This window comes from Lacerta agilis, chromosome 3, assembly GCF_009819535.1.
Source record: "Lacerta agilis isolate rLacAgi1 chromosome 3, rLacAgi1.pri, whole genome shotgun sequence".
In the NCBI taxonomy this organism is placed as follows: domain Eukaryota; kingdom Metazoa; phylum Chordata; class Lepidosauria; order Squamata; family Lacertidae; genus Lacerta; species Lacerta agilis.
Genome location: NC_046314.1, coordinates 88,826,324 through 88,843,701, shown reverse-complemented (window position 1 = coordinate 88,843,701; position 17,378 = coordinate 88,826,324). Strand labels below are relative to the sequence as shown.

The 17,378-nt window shown below is 39.6% G+C and overlaps 1 protein-coding gene across 1 annotated transcript in view; it reads left to right on the top strand.

Moving 5' to 3' along the window:
• The window catches only part of DNAH14 (dynein axonemal heavy chain 14), a 122,549-nt gene that overhangs the window by 87,651 nt on the left and 17,520 nt on the right, over nt 1-17,378 (top strand). The window contains exons 59-70 of the mRNA XM_033145458.1: nt 564-723; nt 2,411-2,542; nt 3,969-4,064; nt 5,932-6,072; nt 6,689-6,904; nt 7,365-7,592; nt 11,264-11,385; nt 11,969-12,213; nt 12,978-13,417; nt 13,516-13,711; nt 15,342-15,551; nt 16,807-16,904. Coding sequence (XP_033001349.1) covers nt 564-723; nt 2,411-2,542; nt 3,969-4,064; nt 5,932-6,072; nt 6,689-6,904; nt 7,365-7,592; nt 11,264-11,385; nt 11,969-12,213; nt 12,978-13,417; nt 13,516-13,711; nt 15,342-15,551; nt 16,807-16,904 — 2,284 coding nt within the window. The remainder of the gene's footprint in view (nt 1-563; nt 724-2,410; nt 2,543-3,968; nt 4,065-5,931; nt 6,073-6,688; nt 6,905-7,364; nt 7,593-11,263; nt 11,386-11,968; nt 12,214-12,977; nt 13,418-13,515; nt 13,712-15,341; nt 15,552-16,806; nt 16,905-17,378) is intronic.

The following is a 17,378-nucleotide window of genomic DNA, read 5'->3' as shown; positions in this document are numbered from 1 at the left end:
GCTACCTACCTGTATTAGGTAAGTGTGTTGCTCATGTTTGTAGTTTGATTATGGTTTTGGTTAAAAGTTAGTACAGTTTTCAGATCATGCTGGATAAATAGCAACAAATCTAGTGGCCCCATATTTCCTGCATTTCAAATCATTTTTCTGTTCATCTTCATTCATTATGGTTTAGGTAAGCATTGCTACTATTGTGGTAATTTAAAGTAGGTATGATTTAAATATATTTTAAGGGAAAAGAAGTGAAGAATGCTGTCAACAAACTTTAAAATGTTTTACTTCTGTAAATAAATGTGCTAATCTCTAGTTTCTTCATTTTTGTTACTATGTCACAATAGTCATGATAGTTCCCTGTCTGACATGAAATTCTAAATATTTTTAGCACTATCCAAAGATTTTTCATGTGAAATGCTGCTGTATGTTAATCACACTATATTAATGAGGCAGCATAAGCCACTGTCCAGTAGTCTGGCTCTCACTAAAGTTGTTAGGGGCTTCTTTGACAAAAAAAGGTATTGAATTTAGCACATTTTATCAGTTCACTTTTCTTCTGTATCACACAGAGTGTATGCTCGCCCTCCTCCACTTGTACTTACTGTTATGAATGCAGTTTGTGTCCTTCTTCAAAAGAAACCTAACTGGGCAACAGCAAAATTGCTGCTTGCAGATCCTGGGTTCCTAAAGAAGTTGGTTAATCTTGACAAAGATAATCTACCAGAAAAGGTAAAGGAACGATGCAGTGTATATTATTTTTGTTTCTTCCATTGTATACCTAAGAACTTTCAGACAGATTACCTTAAACAATAAGCAACATCATTTTAATGCACATTTCAAATTAATACCGCAGTTCTCTTATTCTCCTGGTCAGTTTACTTAGTTACCATTTTAGAAATAGGAAATGAGAAGGCTAAAAGTAGAGGGTCACCTTCTGCAAATGCATGTTAAACTACAAAGAAAGAGAAACGATCAGGAAAGGGGAAGTTCTGTTGCTAAGTATTAGCTGTCTTGGTTTTGCTTCTTCTCCCTTCTTTAAGTTTTTCTCTTTTCTCTTTTAAATTGGGTTCCATTGAACCCACTTAGCCTGGTTTAAGAATAGAAAAACCTTCCCCTTTTAGAAAGACAATGGCTTCCCAGTAGAGAGTTCCTCGTTAATCCCAAGGAAAATAACAAGCATGGTTCAGCGGCAAAGGATTAGGATAGTGGTGGCAAAAAAGCATGGAAGGAATCAAGTTAAATGAGAAATCATCTCCCATGGTTATTCAGTTGGATAACATATCTGAAATAGTGTGGAGCAGCCTTCTGGAGTGGTTTCAAAAAGCTGAAAGAATTGGAATTAATAAATGCTACTAGTTACAGGGGGAAATGATAGACAAACCTCAGCATGAAACTAAAAAGGCTTTTCACAAAATGTTTGGACTGGATATGAATGCCATTATATAACAAAAGGCACATGTCATAAATTTCCTGAGTTAGCCTGAGTCATACTAACATAGCTCTCTGTACGGCCACTTAAGTTTTACTTTCATAAAGTGCTCTTGCTCTACTGGTTGAAAAGGGATGATTGTGAACCTCTTTAAAAAATGTAAAATGGACACTTGATTTCCTAAAGGATTACTCACAAAGGATTAGTATTAGCTAAATTATAGGTGCTCTGAGAGATCAATTAGCGGTTACAGCCTCCTGTGTGTGACACACTTGCTTGGATTAGCACTGGTTTGCACCATCGTGGCCATCCCTGATTACTGCATTAATGCTGTCATTCTCTGAGCAAAGCCAAATCACACACACAAGGTATGCCTAGAATTCCAGTTGAACCAAGACAGCAGGAAAAGTCTGCTTTTGTTTTTAAAAATTGGCCTGAAGAAATGGTTTTGTATTAAAAAAAAAATACTCCACCATTCTGTGCTACAAATTATAGCACCCTACCCTTCTGTGACTTATATGGCATACTCACTTTTCTTTGTATATTTATAAAGGCACAAAGGGGCAAATCTCACACTGTCTCCATTGTGTGGAATGATGTGGGGTAATAGGATATATTAGCTCTCCAGTCCTGAGTTCGTGTAGTCTTATGTATTCACCTGATTTTGGTAAGCATTAGTAACTTAATATTTGTTGACATATCAGCTGTCAAAGTCATCAAGTTATCTGGTCTTGGATGTAATGATTCCCCCCTCACTCCCCATATATGAGTTTTATCTGGTACTATGTTCATTACATGATTTGTCCGTTGCTTAGGTATTAATATTTTATTGTATGCTGCCTTTTAGGGGCTCAGCATTGCCACCTAGTGTCACATTGTATATTGCACTTAAAACACATTTAAAACATTTCATTTGCAGCTGTATAGCTGAGTCTCTATTATTGTTTTAAGTCATAGATTTTAACAACTGATCTGTGTTCATTTTAGGTGCTTCTGCAGTTGAAAAAATATGTAAGGATGCCTGATTTCAACCCCTTAAAAGTAGGACTTGTGTCTGTTGCCTGCTGCTCCATGTGTCAATGGGTTTTAGCTTTAGATAACTATCACCTTGTAAAAAAGGTATCTTTACAGCTACTGTTTCTGAATCATCATAAAAAAGTTGTTAATATAATGTCGTCATAAGAAAAACTTTTTAAAATATGTTTGTTTTTTATGTTGGGAGATATTCTAAATAGAAATAAACAGGAATTTGTGCCCAGTTTTGCAAATGTATTTCAGTCAAAATTATTTGAGGAATTAAAAAACAAAACCAATGTATCCTTTTGAACGTTAACTTTCTAATTATACGGGCCACACTCTGCCTTCTCTCCTGCGTGTATAAATATGCATATTCTACAATGTATACAAATCAGTGCATACAAAAGAGGGGAAATGAGACTATTTGTACAGGAGAGGAGAATAAAGTCTAGTATGGAAATGCCTTTGCATGCATGCACATACCCTCCAACATTTCTCCGATGAAAATAGGGACGTTCTGCTATGTGGGCTACTAAAAAGTAAAAGGTAAAGGACCCCTGACAGTTAAGTCCAGTCACGAACAACTCTGGGGTTGCGGCACTCATCTCGCTTTACTGGCCAAGGGAGCCAACATTTGTCCACAGACAGTTTTTCGGGGTCATGTGGCCAGCATGACTAAGCTGCTTCTGGCAAAACCAGAGCAGCGCACGGAAACGCCGTTTACCTTCCCGCCGGAGCGGTACCTATTTATTTACTTGCATTGGCATGCTTTCAAACTGCTAGGTTGGCAGGAGCTGGGACCGAACAACAGGAGCTCACCCCGTCGCGGGGATTTGAACCGCCGATCTTCCGATCGGCAAGCCCAAGGCTCAGTGGTTTAGATCACAGCATATCTTCTTTTAAAAATAATAATAATTGGGAACACGGCTATAGCTCCTCACCATGTGATAAGAAACAGCCACCATGTTCTGAGCTCTGGGGATAGATTATTTTATGTCCCTACACAGAGCCATTCTGATAAGTACACAAAAAGCCACATTTTCTCCAGAGTCCTAAGTGTGTGTGGTGCATTATATTGCAACTTTGCTTATAAGCACATATGAGATAATAACACAGTTTATGCTGAACATGGGATGGCCACAGAGAAAAAAAACACATCCTTATGTTGAGCCTCCATCCCCTAGCCCACATCCCCAAGTCTTCACTGCAACTATTAGGTAAATTTCCCCAAGCTAGGAAGTCATTGTGTTATGCATTTTGTCAGTTCTGCAATGTATCATAGGCTGGTGGGGACAGATGAGCATGAAATGTAATGATGGCACATGACCAGTAAGTGTGCCAAAACATAACAAAGTGGGGAAAGAGCTTGACCCAGAGGTGTTGTTTTCAATGAAATCTCCATATGAAGCGGAATGTGTAATTTGCATATGTGTATTGTATATCTGTATTTTTTCCTGTTTGTCCATTGAATTCTGTATAGCCATACTCCTTCCTTCAAACTGAATTATAAATATATCTTCTTACATAGTTTGTAGAGCCAAAACAATTGAAGGTAGCTGAAGCAGAGGAGCTACTAAAACTTGCACATCAAAAATTGACTGATAAACAAAGAAGTTTAGTGCTGGTAAAAGAATTCTACTTGTTATATACTATTGAATTTATATTGCTTGTTAAATAACATAAAGTTTGTGTCTGTCTCAGTTTGGGATATATTGTTTTATTTTAAATAAATCTTATGGAGGCAAAAATCTGTCTACTTATTTGTTAAAAAGTAATTCAGCAGGAGCAGAGTGAGAGGGTAACAAGGGATAGAGTTTTTCCAGAGATACATCTAGCCTAGGAATGAGCATGTAGAATAATCTGCTCTAGGTTCAGTCTTCCCTAAAGGGTGAAATAAGTGAAGACAAAGGCCACCTGGGGACTGGAGTGTGGTTATGATTAATGATTGTATGAAGAGAGCAGCTTTCCTAGGACCCATTCCCCCTCCCATGATATATTCACAAATGGGTATTAAATAAATAATTCACTTTTTACATATACATTTTAAAATTTAATTGTTTTTTCTTAGCAAGGATACCAAAACTTTTAAGAAAATAAGATTGATATGTATTACAGGGGGTGAAATAGTAGAAACCAGGAATAATCAATAATCAGCTCAGTTTGATAACAAGCAGAGAAAATTGCAGATAAGTAGAATGGGAAACAATGTTGTGTTCATTCTCCTCTGTGATCTCTGTGTAGTCCTACAAATTTACTACTGCTGCTAATCATCATCATCATCATCAATAATTTATATATGGTGTCTCTCTTCAAATGTCTTTGAGGCAGGCGTGGTATCTTATGGTGCTTTGGCTTTTTTTTTGAATTTTTATCATGTGCCCTTGAATTATCAGTGCTTAGTTCGACCCATCTACCTCTTCCCATCCATGCATTTCACTGACTTTGAGAAGGAACTGCAGTGAGGAAACATGACACCATTCTCTTTCTCTGCGCCAGGGGTTGCATTTGACCTGCTCTTACGCTGGTGCTTCCATTATAGTTGCTGTAGTGATTTGTTAGGAACTAATAGTGGGGTGGGAGAGCTGAAAATAATGCCAAAATATTTCACATCTGGCAACCAATGCGCCACTTTGGTTTCAGATAGTACATAGGTAAAAAGGTAAAGGTAATGGACCCCTGACAGTTAAGTCCAGTCGCGAACAACTCTGGGGTTGTGGTGCTCATCTCGCTTTACTGGCCAAGGGAGCCGACATTTGTCTGCAGACAGTTTTTCCAGGTCATATGGCCAGCATGACTAAGCCGCTTCTGGCAAAACCAGAGCAGCGCATGGAAATGCCGTTTACCTTCCCACCGGAGTGGTACCTATTTATCTACTTGCACTTTGACGTGCTTTCGAACTGCTAAGTTGCCAGGAGCTGGGACCAAGCAAAGGGAGCTCACCCCATCACAGGCAAGATGAGTCTAAAAAGCCTGGGACACAAATTACTTCTGGTAAATGAGCCACCATAGCTACTAGAGGGCTGTGAAAATTTGTGTCCTGGGCTTTTTAGACTTATCTACCCATGGACTATCTGAAACCAAAGTGGTGCATTGGTTGCCATATGTGAATTCCCCCCCCCCAGCTCTCCCTATAAACAGAAAGACTAGAGCTACGCCCCTTTGTTCATGCTTACAGGGGGTTGGGAATGGGCTTCTTGCCCAAACTATTTCACCTAGTTTTAGAAAGCTCCCAGCATTGCTCTGCACAGAACCCACAACTATGATTGCACATGTCTGTTACAACAGTTACAGATAAGCAACCTGTCTTAATGCATAGACCCAATTATAGCAGAATTGAAGCCAAGTAGTTGCTGTCTTGTCTAGTACCTTGATAGGAACCCACTGAGAACCGCGTGTAAGTTTGGAAAGAAAGAGCTATAAAGAAAAAGTATGATATATAGCAGCAATATATACCACTATAGCATGCTTTCCTTTAATTTCTAACTCCTCAGATTGAACAACATCAGCAAAATTTAGAAAGAAGGTTTGGAGAAAGTATTGCTGAGCAAGAAACGCTAGCAGCTAGAAAAGATCAAACAACACGCCGTTTGCACTGTGCATCTGTGTTAAGCACAGCTCTGAAGGATGAAATGGTATTACTTCTTTCTGCTCTAATGTTTGACTCCAATTAAAATTAGGCTTCATTGTTTACTTGTCTTAGACCGTCTTTTCTGTTGGTCCTTTTCCATATCATATAACCTTCCATATTCTTGTGGAGAAGTAGTACTCTGTATTTGCCATCAGAGACTAGCTGTTTCCACCAGCATTGCCATGCACCACAGCCCTAGGATAAAGGAGGAAGAGTAATGAAGCTGTTAGGCATTTAACCATCTGCTTTAGGGCTGTTTTCAGGTGTCAAGGTACTGTATATTGTTCACTGAGCTATTGATAAATTTCAGAGAAAGAAAAATCCTTGCTATTCCAAAATCGAAGCAGAGAAGAATGGCTAAAAAACATTACTGCTTATTTTTGTACCTTCAAATGTAGGATGACAGCATTTTTCACAAATACCACAGCACTAAACTATTTCTTATACTCCCAACATAAATATATACACAAGTGTAAATATTGTTATGAAATCACTTATACTACATGCTGGGTACTGACAAGTCATAGGTTTATTATGTTGCAAGTGCTATACTTTCTAAACAAACTAGTTTGTCCAATACTCAGTGATATTTGGCCCTAAACATTTTTTTTATGTCCTAGGCACGCTGGAAAGAATCTGTTAAGAATTTCGATCAAAGGTTGCAGGGAATCGTGGGTGATGCCTTTGTTTCAGCAGCTTGTATTGCCTATAGTGGAGTATTATCAGCATCATATCGTCAACAACTAGTGAATGACTGTCTGAAACTCTGCAAAAAAAGCAATATTCTAGTATCTCCAAATTATTCACTAGTAAATTGCATGACAGAAAAAAATGAGGTAGTAATACATGGGCAAAGGGAATGACATTTCCAAGGTTTTCTTTAAAATTTAAATTAAAAGACTTCTTGGAGAGTGGGGTTTTTTTTAGAGCAAGAGTCTAATTTTGCTGGCTGAGGCACTACCTAATTCACTAGGTAAAGGCCCCATTTGAAGAGGTAGATTTAGGGCAGTGCAGCCAGCCACCCCCATTGGATGCCGAGCTGATCTTCACAACTATAACATAGTGCATACACAGAATTGAAGACAAGAGACGGGGGGCGCCAAATTTTGGTATCACACAGGGTGACCCTGAAATTTAAAATACCAAAGTATGCCCCTGCCATTTATATTATCTTTTGGGATTTATTCAAGCGATCATACTTCTTTTGTTATTATTCAGACTCACTCAAATCATTTGTGGGGGGAAATATTATTGTTGATAATAGTCTTTTAAGTATTAAAAATTGATGTTTTACAGGTTCGCAAGTGGCAAAATGCAGGCTTGCCACTTGACCAGTACTCTACAGAAAATGCTATACATATTATGTATGGACAACGTTATCCTTTGCTAATTGATCCAGAAAGACAAGCATACAAATGGATAAGTCAAATGAGTGGTAAACTACGCCAAATTCGTGTTACGGATGCTAATTATTTTAGAACACTTGAAAACTCTATGCGTCTTGGTGAATCAGTCCTACTACAGGTAGTTCAGCTTCCACTGAGTCTGATCACTCTACTGTTATATAAACTGGTCGAGGGGGGGTCTTAGAATTCCTGAGCAATGCCAGATACAATCTTATACTTACTATGCCAATCAACAAGGATCCTATTCAAAGGCATTGATGGTGGAAACTGACAAACTGTTGACATGGGCCCAGCTTGAAAATGGGCAGAGGTTAACAACCACTGGTTGAGCCACATAGCCATTAGTGAGGCAGAATGGCAAGTCTTTCAGCAGCCAGTTCGGCAGCCGGGTCAGCCAGTTGTGGATCTGTTTGCCTCTAAGCACAGTGCTTAGTTAGACACCTTTGTGTCTCAATTTCCATCTCTGGGGGCAGGGGTGTGGATTGACTGGGGGTGGATTGGCCTCAGGGTTTCCTCTATGCCTTTCCTTGCTTCAGTCTTCTTCATCAAACCATCCAGAAAATCTGCCACTGCTAGGCCAAGGTAATTTTGGTGGCCCTTCATTGGCCAAGGAGGCCTTGGCTCCTGGACCTTGTCAATCTGGTGGTGTGGTCCCCTTGGTGACTCCCAGTCCAACAAGATCTCTTGATTCAGGGGCTGGTGATCTTTCCTACGCCATAACTTTTCTGTTTGACTGCCTGGAGGCTAAAAGGTTTGGGTTTACATAGGTGGTTGTAGGTTTGTCATTCTGGAGTATTATCCCTGAGTTGCCTGTTCTGTCTTTCTTTCTGGTTGTTGTAAATGTCTGTTCTTTTAGTTTATCTGTTAGGGTTAGTCTTCCATCTTCAGGTTGATTAGCAATTGAGAAATTGTTTGCTCTGTCAGTCTGCCTACAGTGATGACCCCTCCACTTGGAGAAGAGGCAAAAGGATTAAGAAGACTCTGCCTCATTTCTCTAGTAGGAGGTGCCATCCCTAAACAAGAATGTCTTCTGCTTGGATCTGCAAACAGAAATTCATTGTAAGACTCCTTTTGTTTCGTTATCTAGCATAATTAGAATGTAGAAGAGACTGGTCATAATCACATTTGCTGTTAACATTACACTGTAGCAGGAAACATTATTTATATTCTGAGTCAACAAATCACTTGGATGGGTGGAATATTTGTGACACCACTCATTTCAGGAAAGCATAATAACCATATATTGCCATTACCAGTACTAATGATTCAAGTTGCTAGTCCGTTGCCTGGTAAAGACACTAAATATTAAGGGTGGGATTCAGCTAATGAACCTCATCAGTGGAAGCCCTGTGCAAGAACTTCTGCTTGCACAACAGAGCTTTCTCCCCCTCCCCTTGCACCCCCAAAATTGGCTTGGGGGGCAAGAGATACCCCCCCCATGGTAGAACAGTGGAGAAGGGAGATTGTCATCTATTAAGCTGAAAAGCTTGTGCAGACGGAATATTCATCATAGCACAATGCTGAATTCCTCCCATAGTCACTAGTTCCCAAACCCTTGGTTATAGCTAATTATATTTCTGCCTGTTATAGCAATTGTAATGTGCTGTAGTAGATGCTGTGTGGTTTTTGTATTACAATTTCAATTCCAAGAATTCAAATTGCAATAGAGTAAAATACAATAAATAGAATTAAAGAATCTCTGGGCATGTTCATTTCCTTAATCACCAAACAGCTCCATTAGTTTAAAGGAAAAGTCCAGTTGAATTCGACTATGGAGTGTGGCGCTCATTTCTGCTTTCAGGCTGAGGGAGCAGGCATTTGTCTGCAGACAGCTTTTCTAGGTCATGTGGCCGCATGACTAAACCGCTTCTGGCGCAAGGGACACCGTGCCAGAGTGCACAGAAACACTGTTTACTTTCCTGCCTCAGTGGTGCCTATTTATCAACTCATGCTGGTGTGCTTTCGAACTGCTAGGTTGACAGGAGCTGGGACAAAGCAATGGGAACTCATCCCGTCTCACGGATTCAAACTGACGACTTTATAATCGGCAAGGCCAAGCTCTGTGGTTTAGAGACCACAGTGCCACCCATGTCCCGAACAGCTTCATTAATTCTCTTCACACACATAGAAAGTTGCCTCCAAGCACTTTGCCTAGCCTAGGTTTTTCAGCAGAAGGGCTGAACCAATATCCCTCTCTAAAAAATACCTTCCTGCCCCCCAATCCCCCTCATTCTAGCAAACCCAATTCACAAAATAAACAGGGCTTTCTAAGGATGAGATTATATATAATCAACTACCAGACTTTTAGGCGTGCCTGGCGTGCTCTGGTCCATGGGGTCACGAAGAGTCGGACACGACTGAACGACTGAACAACAACAACCAGACTTTTAGAAGACATCTGAAGGCAGCCCTGTTTAGAGAAGCTTTTAATGTTTAATAGACCATTGTATTTTAATATATTGTTGGAAGCCGCCCAGAGTGGCTGGGGAAACCCAGCCAGATTTTTTAATCTCTTTCTCAATGTTTCCTCTTTATTCCTCATGCTGTATTTCTCCCTCCTGATCTTCTCTCCACCCCTTTTCATATTGCTTCCTCCTGCTTCTGGTCTGTCCTGGGGCAGCCACTTCTGCCACTATTTACAGCTGCTGCTTTTGTTCTTCACAGAGATCTGTGGACTACCTAAATTAAGCTTGCCGACCACCAGTGATCCACAGGCCACAGTTTGGGAACCATCGCACTAAGCTGAGGCTAAAGCCACTATTCCATTTTTACCCTACCTTCTGTATTAAAACTCTGTACATGCGGTTCCCATCCAGGCACTGAGCAGCGCCAGGGCTGCTTTACTTCAGAAAAGTTGCTGCATCATATGGGTCATTCAATATCAAGTGATCCAACTTTTTTACCTCATGTCATCCAATTTTCTTAATATTTTTTACACTTGTTGAATGATCAAAACTAAATTTAAATCTAAAATTTTAACTTTTTATCTCATCCCATTTGTGAGTTATGAGAGTTTGAAATTTATTTATTTTTGGCAATTTTGGCCTTGCCGGACTACACAAAAATCATAAAAGCTCAGCTCAGAATTGAGAAACATCAAAACCAAAAAACCCAATCTTTTCAAAACATCATGGACTTTAATATATGTTGCATGATGGGTTTACTTTAAATTGTAAATTTAAGTTACAAAATTGAAAAAAATTAAAGCTATTTTAAAAAATTAATATGATTAAAAATTTTCAAAAAAATATATTGATTGTTTAATATTTCTAAGATCATCCTGCAAAATTTCATCTTGGGATCTCAATGGGATCATATTAAAAATATTTTGTACATACACTTCTGCCTTATTGGGTTCTATTTAGGATAAATGGGTCTTCTTGGAGTAAAATATAACAGAATAAACAAGACTTCAAACTGTAATATCAGTTTGACTAGCTTTTCAGATAACTTTTAATTGAATAACTTTCTAAAGAAATGCCTGAAGTAACTGTCATGACTTAAAAAGGTTGGATCACATGTTATGGAATGACCCATATATCCTCTGAGATTGTTCTGCAGTTGCTACACCTCCCTGTTCACCTCTTTCATCTTGTCCTCTCATCCTCACTCCCCTCTTGCCTGCTGTGGGGCAAAAGTAGCCTGCCCTGTCCCCTCATCCTAAGAAGGTGAAAAAGATGGGTCGGCAAGGATTTTCTGATTGAGGGGATAAATGAAGTTATTATGTCAACACCCTCACACACTGCATTTCATGTTGAAGCACCTTAAGATTGGTTTTGTGCTTTGTAGGATTTCAGTGAAACACTGGATTCAAATATGAAGCCAGTCTTAAAAAAGGAAATCTACAACAAATCAGGGCAAGACTTCATTAGAATAGGAGATTCTGAAATTGAGTGCAACCAAAACTTCAGGTAACTGTTCTTTTCAGTGATACAGTGGTACTTCAGTTTACGAACTTAATCCGTTCTGGAAGTCCGTTCTTAAACCGAAACTGTTTCTAAACTGAGGCATGCTTTCCCTAATGAGGCCAGTGGCGGAGCTTCATGCTCTGGCACCAGGGGCAGAGAGCAGGTGGGTGGGGCTGGCACACATCCCGGGGCAGGGCGCGCCACCCGCAGGGGGTTCTGGGGGTGTGGCACGCTGCGTGCAGGGGTGAGGCGCCCAGCACGTGCGGGGGGCAGCCGCAATGGAACCCCACCGCCCCCATCTTCCTTCACCCCTGAATGAGGCCTCCTGCTGCCGGTGCCCTTCCACCTTTCGGATTCCATTCTTAGACTGAGGTAAAGTTCTCAAACTAGGACACTACTTCCAGTTTTGTGGAGTTCGTAAACCGAATTGTTCATAAACAGGACTGTTCTTAAACCGAGGTGCCACTATATAATTTTTTACTTATGTAAATTGAAACTAACTATATTTTAAATTAGCTATATTTGTTTGACTCAGCTATGTCTTTACTTGCCTCACACCTCACATTATTGTTAATTGTTGTTTCAGATTATACTTGACAACACAAAAACCCAACCCCCATTTTCTGCCAGCAATATGCAGTATTGTGACAATGATAAATTTCACTGTAACATTTGAAGGTTTGCAAGATCAGCTTTTATCTGCTGTTCTAATTAAGGAGAAACCAGAGGTTGAACACCGGCGTTGTGAGTTGCTAGAAAGCATATCTGCTGACCTAATAACACTTCGTGAACTGGAACAAAAGTCACTTAGGCTTCTCCAAAAAACAGATGGTAATGAAAAATGTACAGAAATTCTCGAAATGTCATCCATATGTTTTGAACAAATTATAGGCACTTGTAACTAAGTAAGTTACAAATTAAATGAATTGTTATTTATATGAAATGATGGTTAAGGTCATCTGCAATGATTTCCGTGTGTCATGCAGAGGCTAGAATGTTAGTTTGGATGTTCAAGTTTAGATTCCCACTCAGCTATGAAGCTCTCAACCTAATCTACCTCATGGGTCTAAAACAGTGCTCTGAACTCCTTAAAGGAAGAGTATGAGTTAATTGTATAAAGTGCTGTGCAAATTAAATTGTAAACCATTCTAATTGTAATTAAAGGACCACCTCTCACACAAACCTGGCCGAATATTGCAATCAACCCAGAGGCCCTCTTCCAACCCCTCCTGCCTTTTGATATTAGGGCAGTAGTAACTAGCACCAAATTCGGACCTTTTAAACTTGCCCAGGCCTTGTCATCTGCGTTCAGTTTAATCTGATAGTTGTATTGTTCTGATTTGCTAAATTTAATTTAATTGATGTTCTTGTTCACCCTGCTTATTATTGTTATGGATTTTATTTTACCCATACTAGGAGATACTGTAACTAAAGGGCAGCATAAAAGTTCCTTGTTTCTTTTACTAGATTTATCCACAATTACAGTCCAGTTTATTTAAAAAATTTTTTTTACAGAAGAGTGGATATTTAATCAATAATGCATTATTTGATTTATTTCTATACCACAAATGAAGTAAACTTTCTTTAAATTGTAGGACATATTCTAGATGATGGAGACCTTATTGACACTTTGCAAAGATCTAAAATCACCTCAACAGAAATTTTTGAGCGTGTTGAAGCATCTGCAGCAACAGAAATTAAAATAGAGGCACTACGTGAAAGCTATCTTCCTATTGCAACTCGTGGCGCCATCCTCTACTTTGTAGTATCAGATCTTTCTCATATCAACTATATGTATCAGTTTCCCCTGGAGTGGTTTCATAAGATCTTTGAAGACTCTGTAGAGTACATACTCAAATTAAAAATTGGGGTTTCATTGAGTGCCCCAGGAATTTTTAAGCCTCGGTCAGTTTTTAAGACTCAATCAGAGAGACTTCCCATCATAGAAGATGAGAACGAAATAGAGAGTAGCACAGTCAATTTCCAAGGACATGTTAATGCTATAATAGAGAAATTAACAAAAAATGTTTATAAGGTGTGTACCTGAATTTATTACACAAATGATTTTTGGGTAATACTCGTATCTGTAAAATATAATGTCTTTTCATTGTTCTTAAATTTCTTATTCAACAGAGAGTTTCTTCAGCTCTGTTCAGTGAGAATCAGCTATGCTTTGCTTTTCTGATGTGTACAGCAATTATGAAAAATAAGTCTGATGGAAATCTATTTACTAACAAGTTTGGATTTATACCAGAGAATCAGTGGAACTTCTTCCTTCAGTCTAGCATAATGGCAAATATTATGGACGCGCAGGACTCTGAGACTATTGGTAAAGAAGGCCACATTCAGTAAATGTATAGGTCAAATTGTACTCTCAGGCACCTCTCAGAAATAGACTTGCCATTTCTAAAACAGCTCCTTTTACCTGCAGAAAATACAAATATCAGTGGAAGCTCCCAAAAGGAGATAATTGATATATGCTGTTTCCCCAGCACTGCCCTCATAATGTTTGGAGGGTCTTCTAATCCTTCAGAATACCTTTTCAGGGGGCACAGAATGGCAAATTGCTGCTTACACCCCTTCTTTAAATAGAATGTCCCACAGGCAGCTTCTGCCCACAGGTAGCCTGAGTCCAGTGCAATATCTTTAAATTTTCCATTGCTCCCTCACATTAGAGATTCTTATATATGTTATACTACAAACACAGATTTTTTTCCTGGCTCTACAAGTAAGAATGAAATTTGGCAATGATGGAAACTGAAAAATCTGAGGGGGAAAATCTGTTTTTCATTTTTTGAAAATGTACTAATTAGGCATGCCCTTTTCTAATTTCTAAACTCAAGTAAAGGCACTTCAATGGGTGGAACTGTAGAGATGGAAGGTCCCAAAGGGTCACCAGGCCAAACCTCCTGCAATGCAGAAATCATGAACTTGTGGGGATGGAAGAAACGCTTGGGCCCCAGGTTATGGGTGCCCAGCGCACATTGTGATGTGACATCATGATGACATCACACACCCCATGGCCTCAGAACCTGACTTCCGGTTCAAGGTCTTGCAAGGCCTTGGACAGCATATCTGAGGTTTCGTGATGCCTCAGACGTGACTTCTGGTGTTTCGTGAGGCACCAGAAGTTGTGTCGGGGACCCTGCAGTGTGGGTGCTGAGCCCCCAGGACCCCCTATACTTGGCACTCCTGCCATCCATGAACTAAAAAACAACAGTTAGAGGGCCATAGGAGAAGCCACCAAAAAAGTAGTTGTGGACCTCCTCCAATATATTGAGCTATCGTTAATTCCTTGCACAAATCTCATATAGAGATTAGATTATATCTGGTATTTATTGAGCATTCATTCTGATGTGTTTCCCCACCTCATTAATCTTTCATTGATCCTAACACCAAAAAGTCTGCTTCTTTTTAAAGAAATTGTCGCACTAGGCTGACAGAGTGATTTAATCCACTTTAATTGTGAAAACCTAAATTTCCAGGTATGAATCCTTCCTTCAAAATACTGACAGTCTGAAGACACGTGTAGACAGACACCTCCATTTTAATTATTTTAAGAATAGTTATAAAGATTTGGGGTGAACTACTAATAAGGAACTATTCCACTTAAATTCTGAATTTAACAAGTGTTATAATCTTCCCCATTGTGATGTAGTTTTTGACAAAAGTCCAAACAAAGTGGAAGTAATATCAATGGAATAGTGTGTACGGCCCATTTCCGAGTAGAAACAACTTCCTCTAGGGCTGCAATCCTATACCCATTTATCTGAGAGCAGGCCTGATTGAAATCCATTGAACTTAAATCTAAGACATTCTAGTACTGCACTGCAAGTCTTTTTGTCAGTTACTTATGAAGCTAAAAATAATATGATCATATTTATTTTCCTGGGTGAAAATCTCAAAAGTATATATGTACACTAATTAAATGTATAATATAATTATTATTCCTCAATTAGGTTCACGTGCATTCAAGAAAACTCCACCACTCCATTGGATTACTGACATGATGTGGAAAGAATGCAGGTACATGAGCACTCACATGCCAGCATTCAGCCTCTTGTGTGATTCCCTTTCAACAAATTCTCAGCAATGGAGAGCTTTTCTAAATAGTCAGCATGTATATTATTTGATCAGTACGGGCCATAGACCAGTGTCACCAATGCAAGGTAAGTGTTTGATTTTCAGCATGGCTTTCTAACCTATTGTTGAAAACACTCCCTGTGTCCCCAAACCATGAAAAATTGAAGTAGCAATGCTCCTGGTTTTAGTTTCCTTTGGATGAGAGAGCATTGGAAATTTGCACTTGTCAATTTAGAATCACAATCCATGTATCTGATGGAGTGAGACTCCAGTCCACAAAAAGCTTTTATAATGTTGCATGCCACCCCAATCTCTGAGTGGTGTGAGATTCCAGGGGTTCCTGGCGTTTACCTGGGGTTCATGTTTCCTTTGGAATAGGGGTACAACAGAGATTGTGATGTCTTTATTTAAACATATATACAACCTGAGCCTACAATGGAGGAGTCAACAATATTAGGGTCTTGCTTGCCTTGGATTCAGACAGAAATCAAGCATCGCTCTGACCCTCAGGCTTCCCAGCCAGTTGTTTCTACTCCTCTCTTCAAGAGCAATAGCTATTCTACAGTTCTATTGTTGTGAAAAGAGATTTACAACTCTGACAAATATGAAAGATCAGAGAAGAGAAAGGCTTATTTGTGTGGATGATTTGAGAGTTAGTTTGTCTCAAGTTAGACCTAATATAAATGAGATTACCCAGCTAAACCAAGCTCACACCTCTCACTGTGTTTTTATACATAAGGTACATATGTAAGAGGCTCGTTTATTAATTATATTTGGAGAATGGTTCATGTTTTTATGTAGCTGCATTGTTTTATACTTTCTGGGATGTCCCATGGTTATATTATAAGGTAGTTGTACTCTATGTTATAAATCAGTCAAAGTGCAAGTAGATAAATAGGTACCGCTCCGGCGGGAAGGTAAACGGCGTTTACGTGTGCTGCTCTGGTTCGCCAGAAGTGGCTTAGTCATGCTGGCCACACAACCCGGAAGCTGTACGCCGGCTCCCTTGGCTAGTAAAGAGAGATGAGCGCCGCAACCCCAGAGTCGTTCGCGACTGGACCTAATGGTCAGGGGTCCCTTTACTTTTAAGAGTTGTCTGTTTTTGTTTTCCAGTGTATTTCTTACCAATTTAAAAATTGGTGTGGTATGAGCAATTTTTTATTCTGAAAGTGTGGCTCGGGGAAACGTTTGAGAACCACCACACTTCACTTTTATCCTGGCAGTTATGTTATTCCATTATATGGCTGTATAAAAGTTACAAATTTGTTGCAACATTTTTATATGGTTTCAACTGTTTCAAAGTTTCAGTAATGTTGTAAATTACTATTTAATCTCTTACAGACCCAAAATTAGAAGTACCGAGAGAAAGTGATGTTCAGGAGAGTGGACCTTTAATTTTCCCTTGGGAGAAACTTTCTTCATTCGAAAGACTTATTTTGGTAAGTAAAATCAAGTGGGAAGTATTCAACTAAATTTTTGCTAGCACAATGGGATTTTATTCCACCACCACCCACCCACTATTCCCAAATCTCCTCTGAAACACCCCAGAACAGATTTGGGGGGGGGTGCATGGGGGGGAAGAGGTGGAGAATGTTTCATTACACAAGAAGAAATCTATGTGTTGACAGATCATTCACTTTAGTGATACATTGAATACAACTTGGTCTCTTTTGGGAGGATTTCAACATTGCGCTGTGTAGCAAATGCTCCATCAGTGCAAGGATTTCTCCTTGCTCAACAGAATGTTCCCCACCCCCTTCCACATGCTATAGCGGAGAAACCGCTGCTTGCCTCTCCACCCCACCCCCCGCTCCCGCTAAAGCAGGCTTTGGCAGGGGTGGGGGGCGGGACGGGCAAGCAGCGGCTTCTCTGCTACAGTGGAGAAACCGCTGCTTGCCTCTCCACTCTCCCAC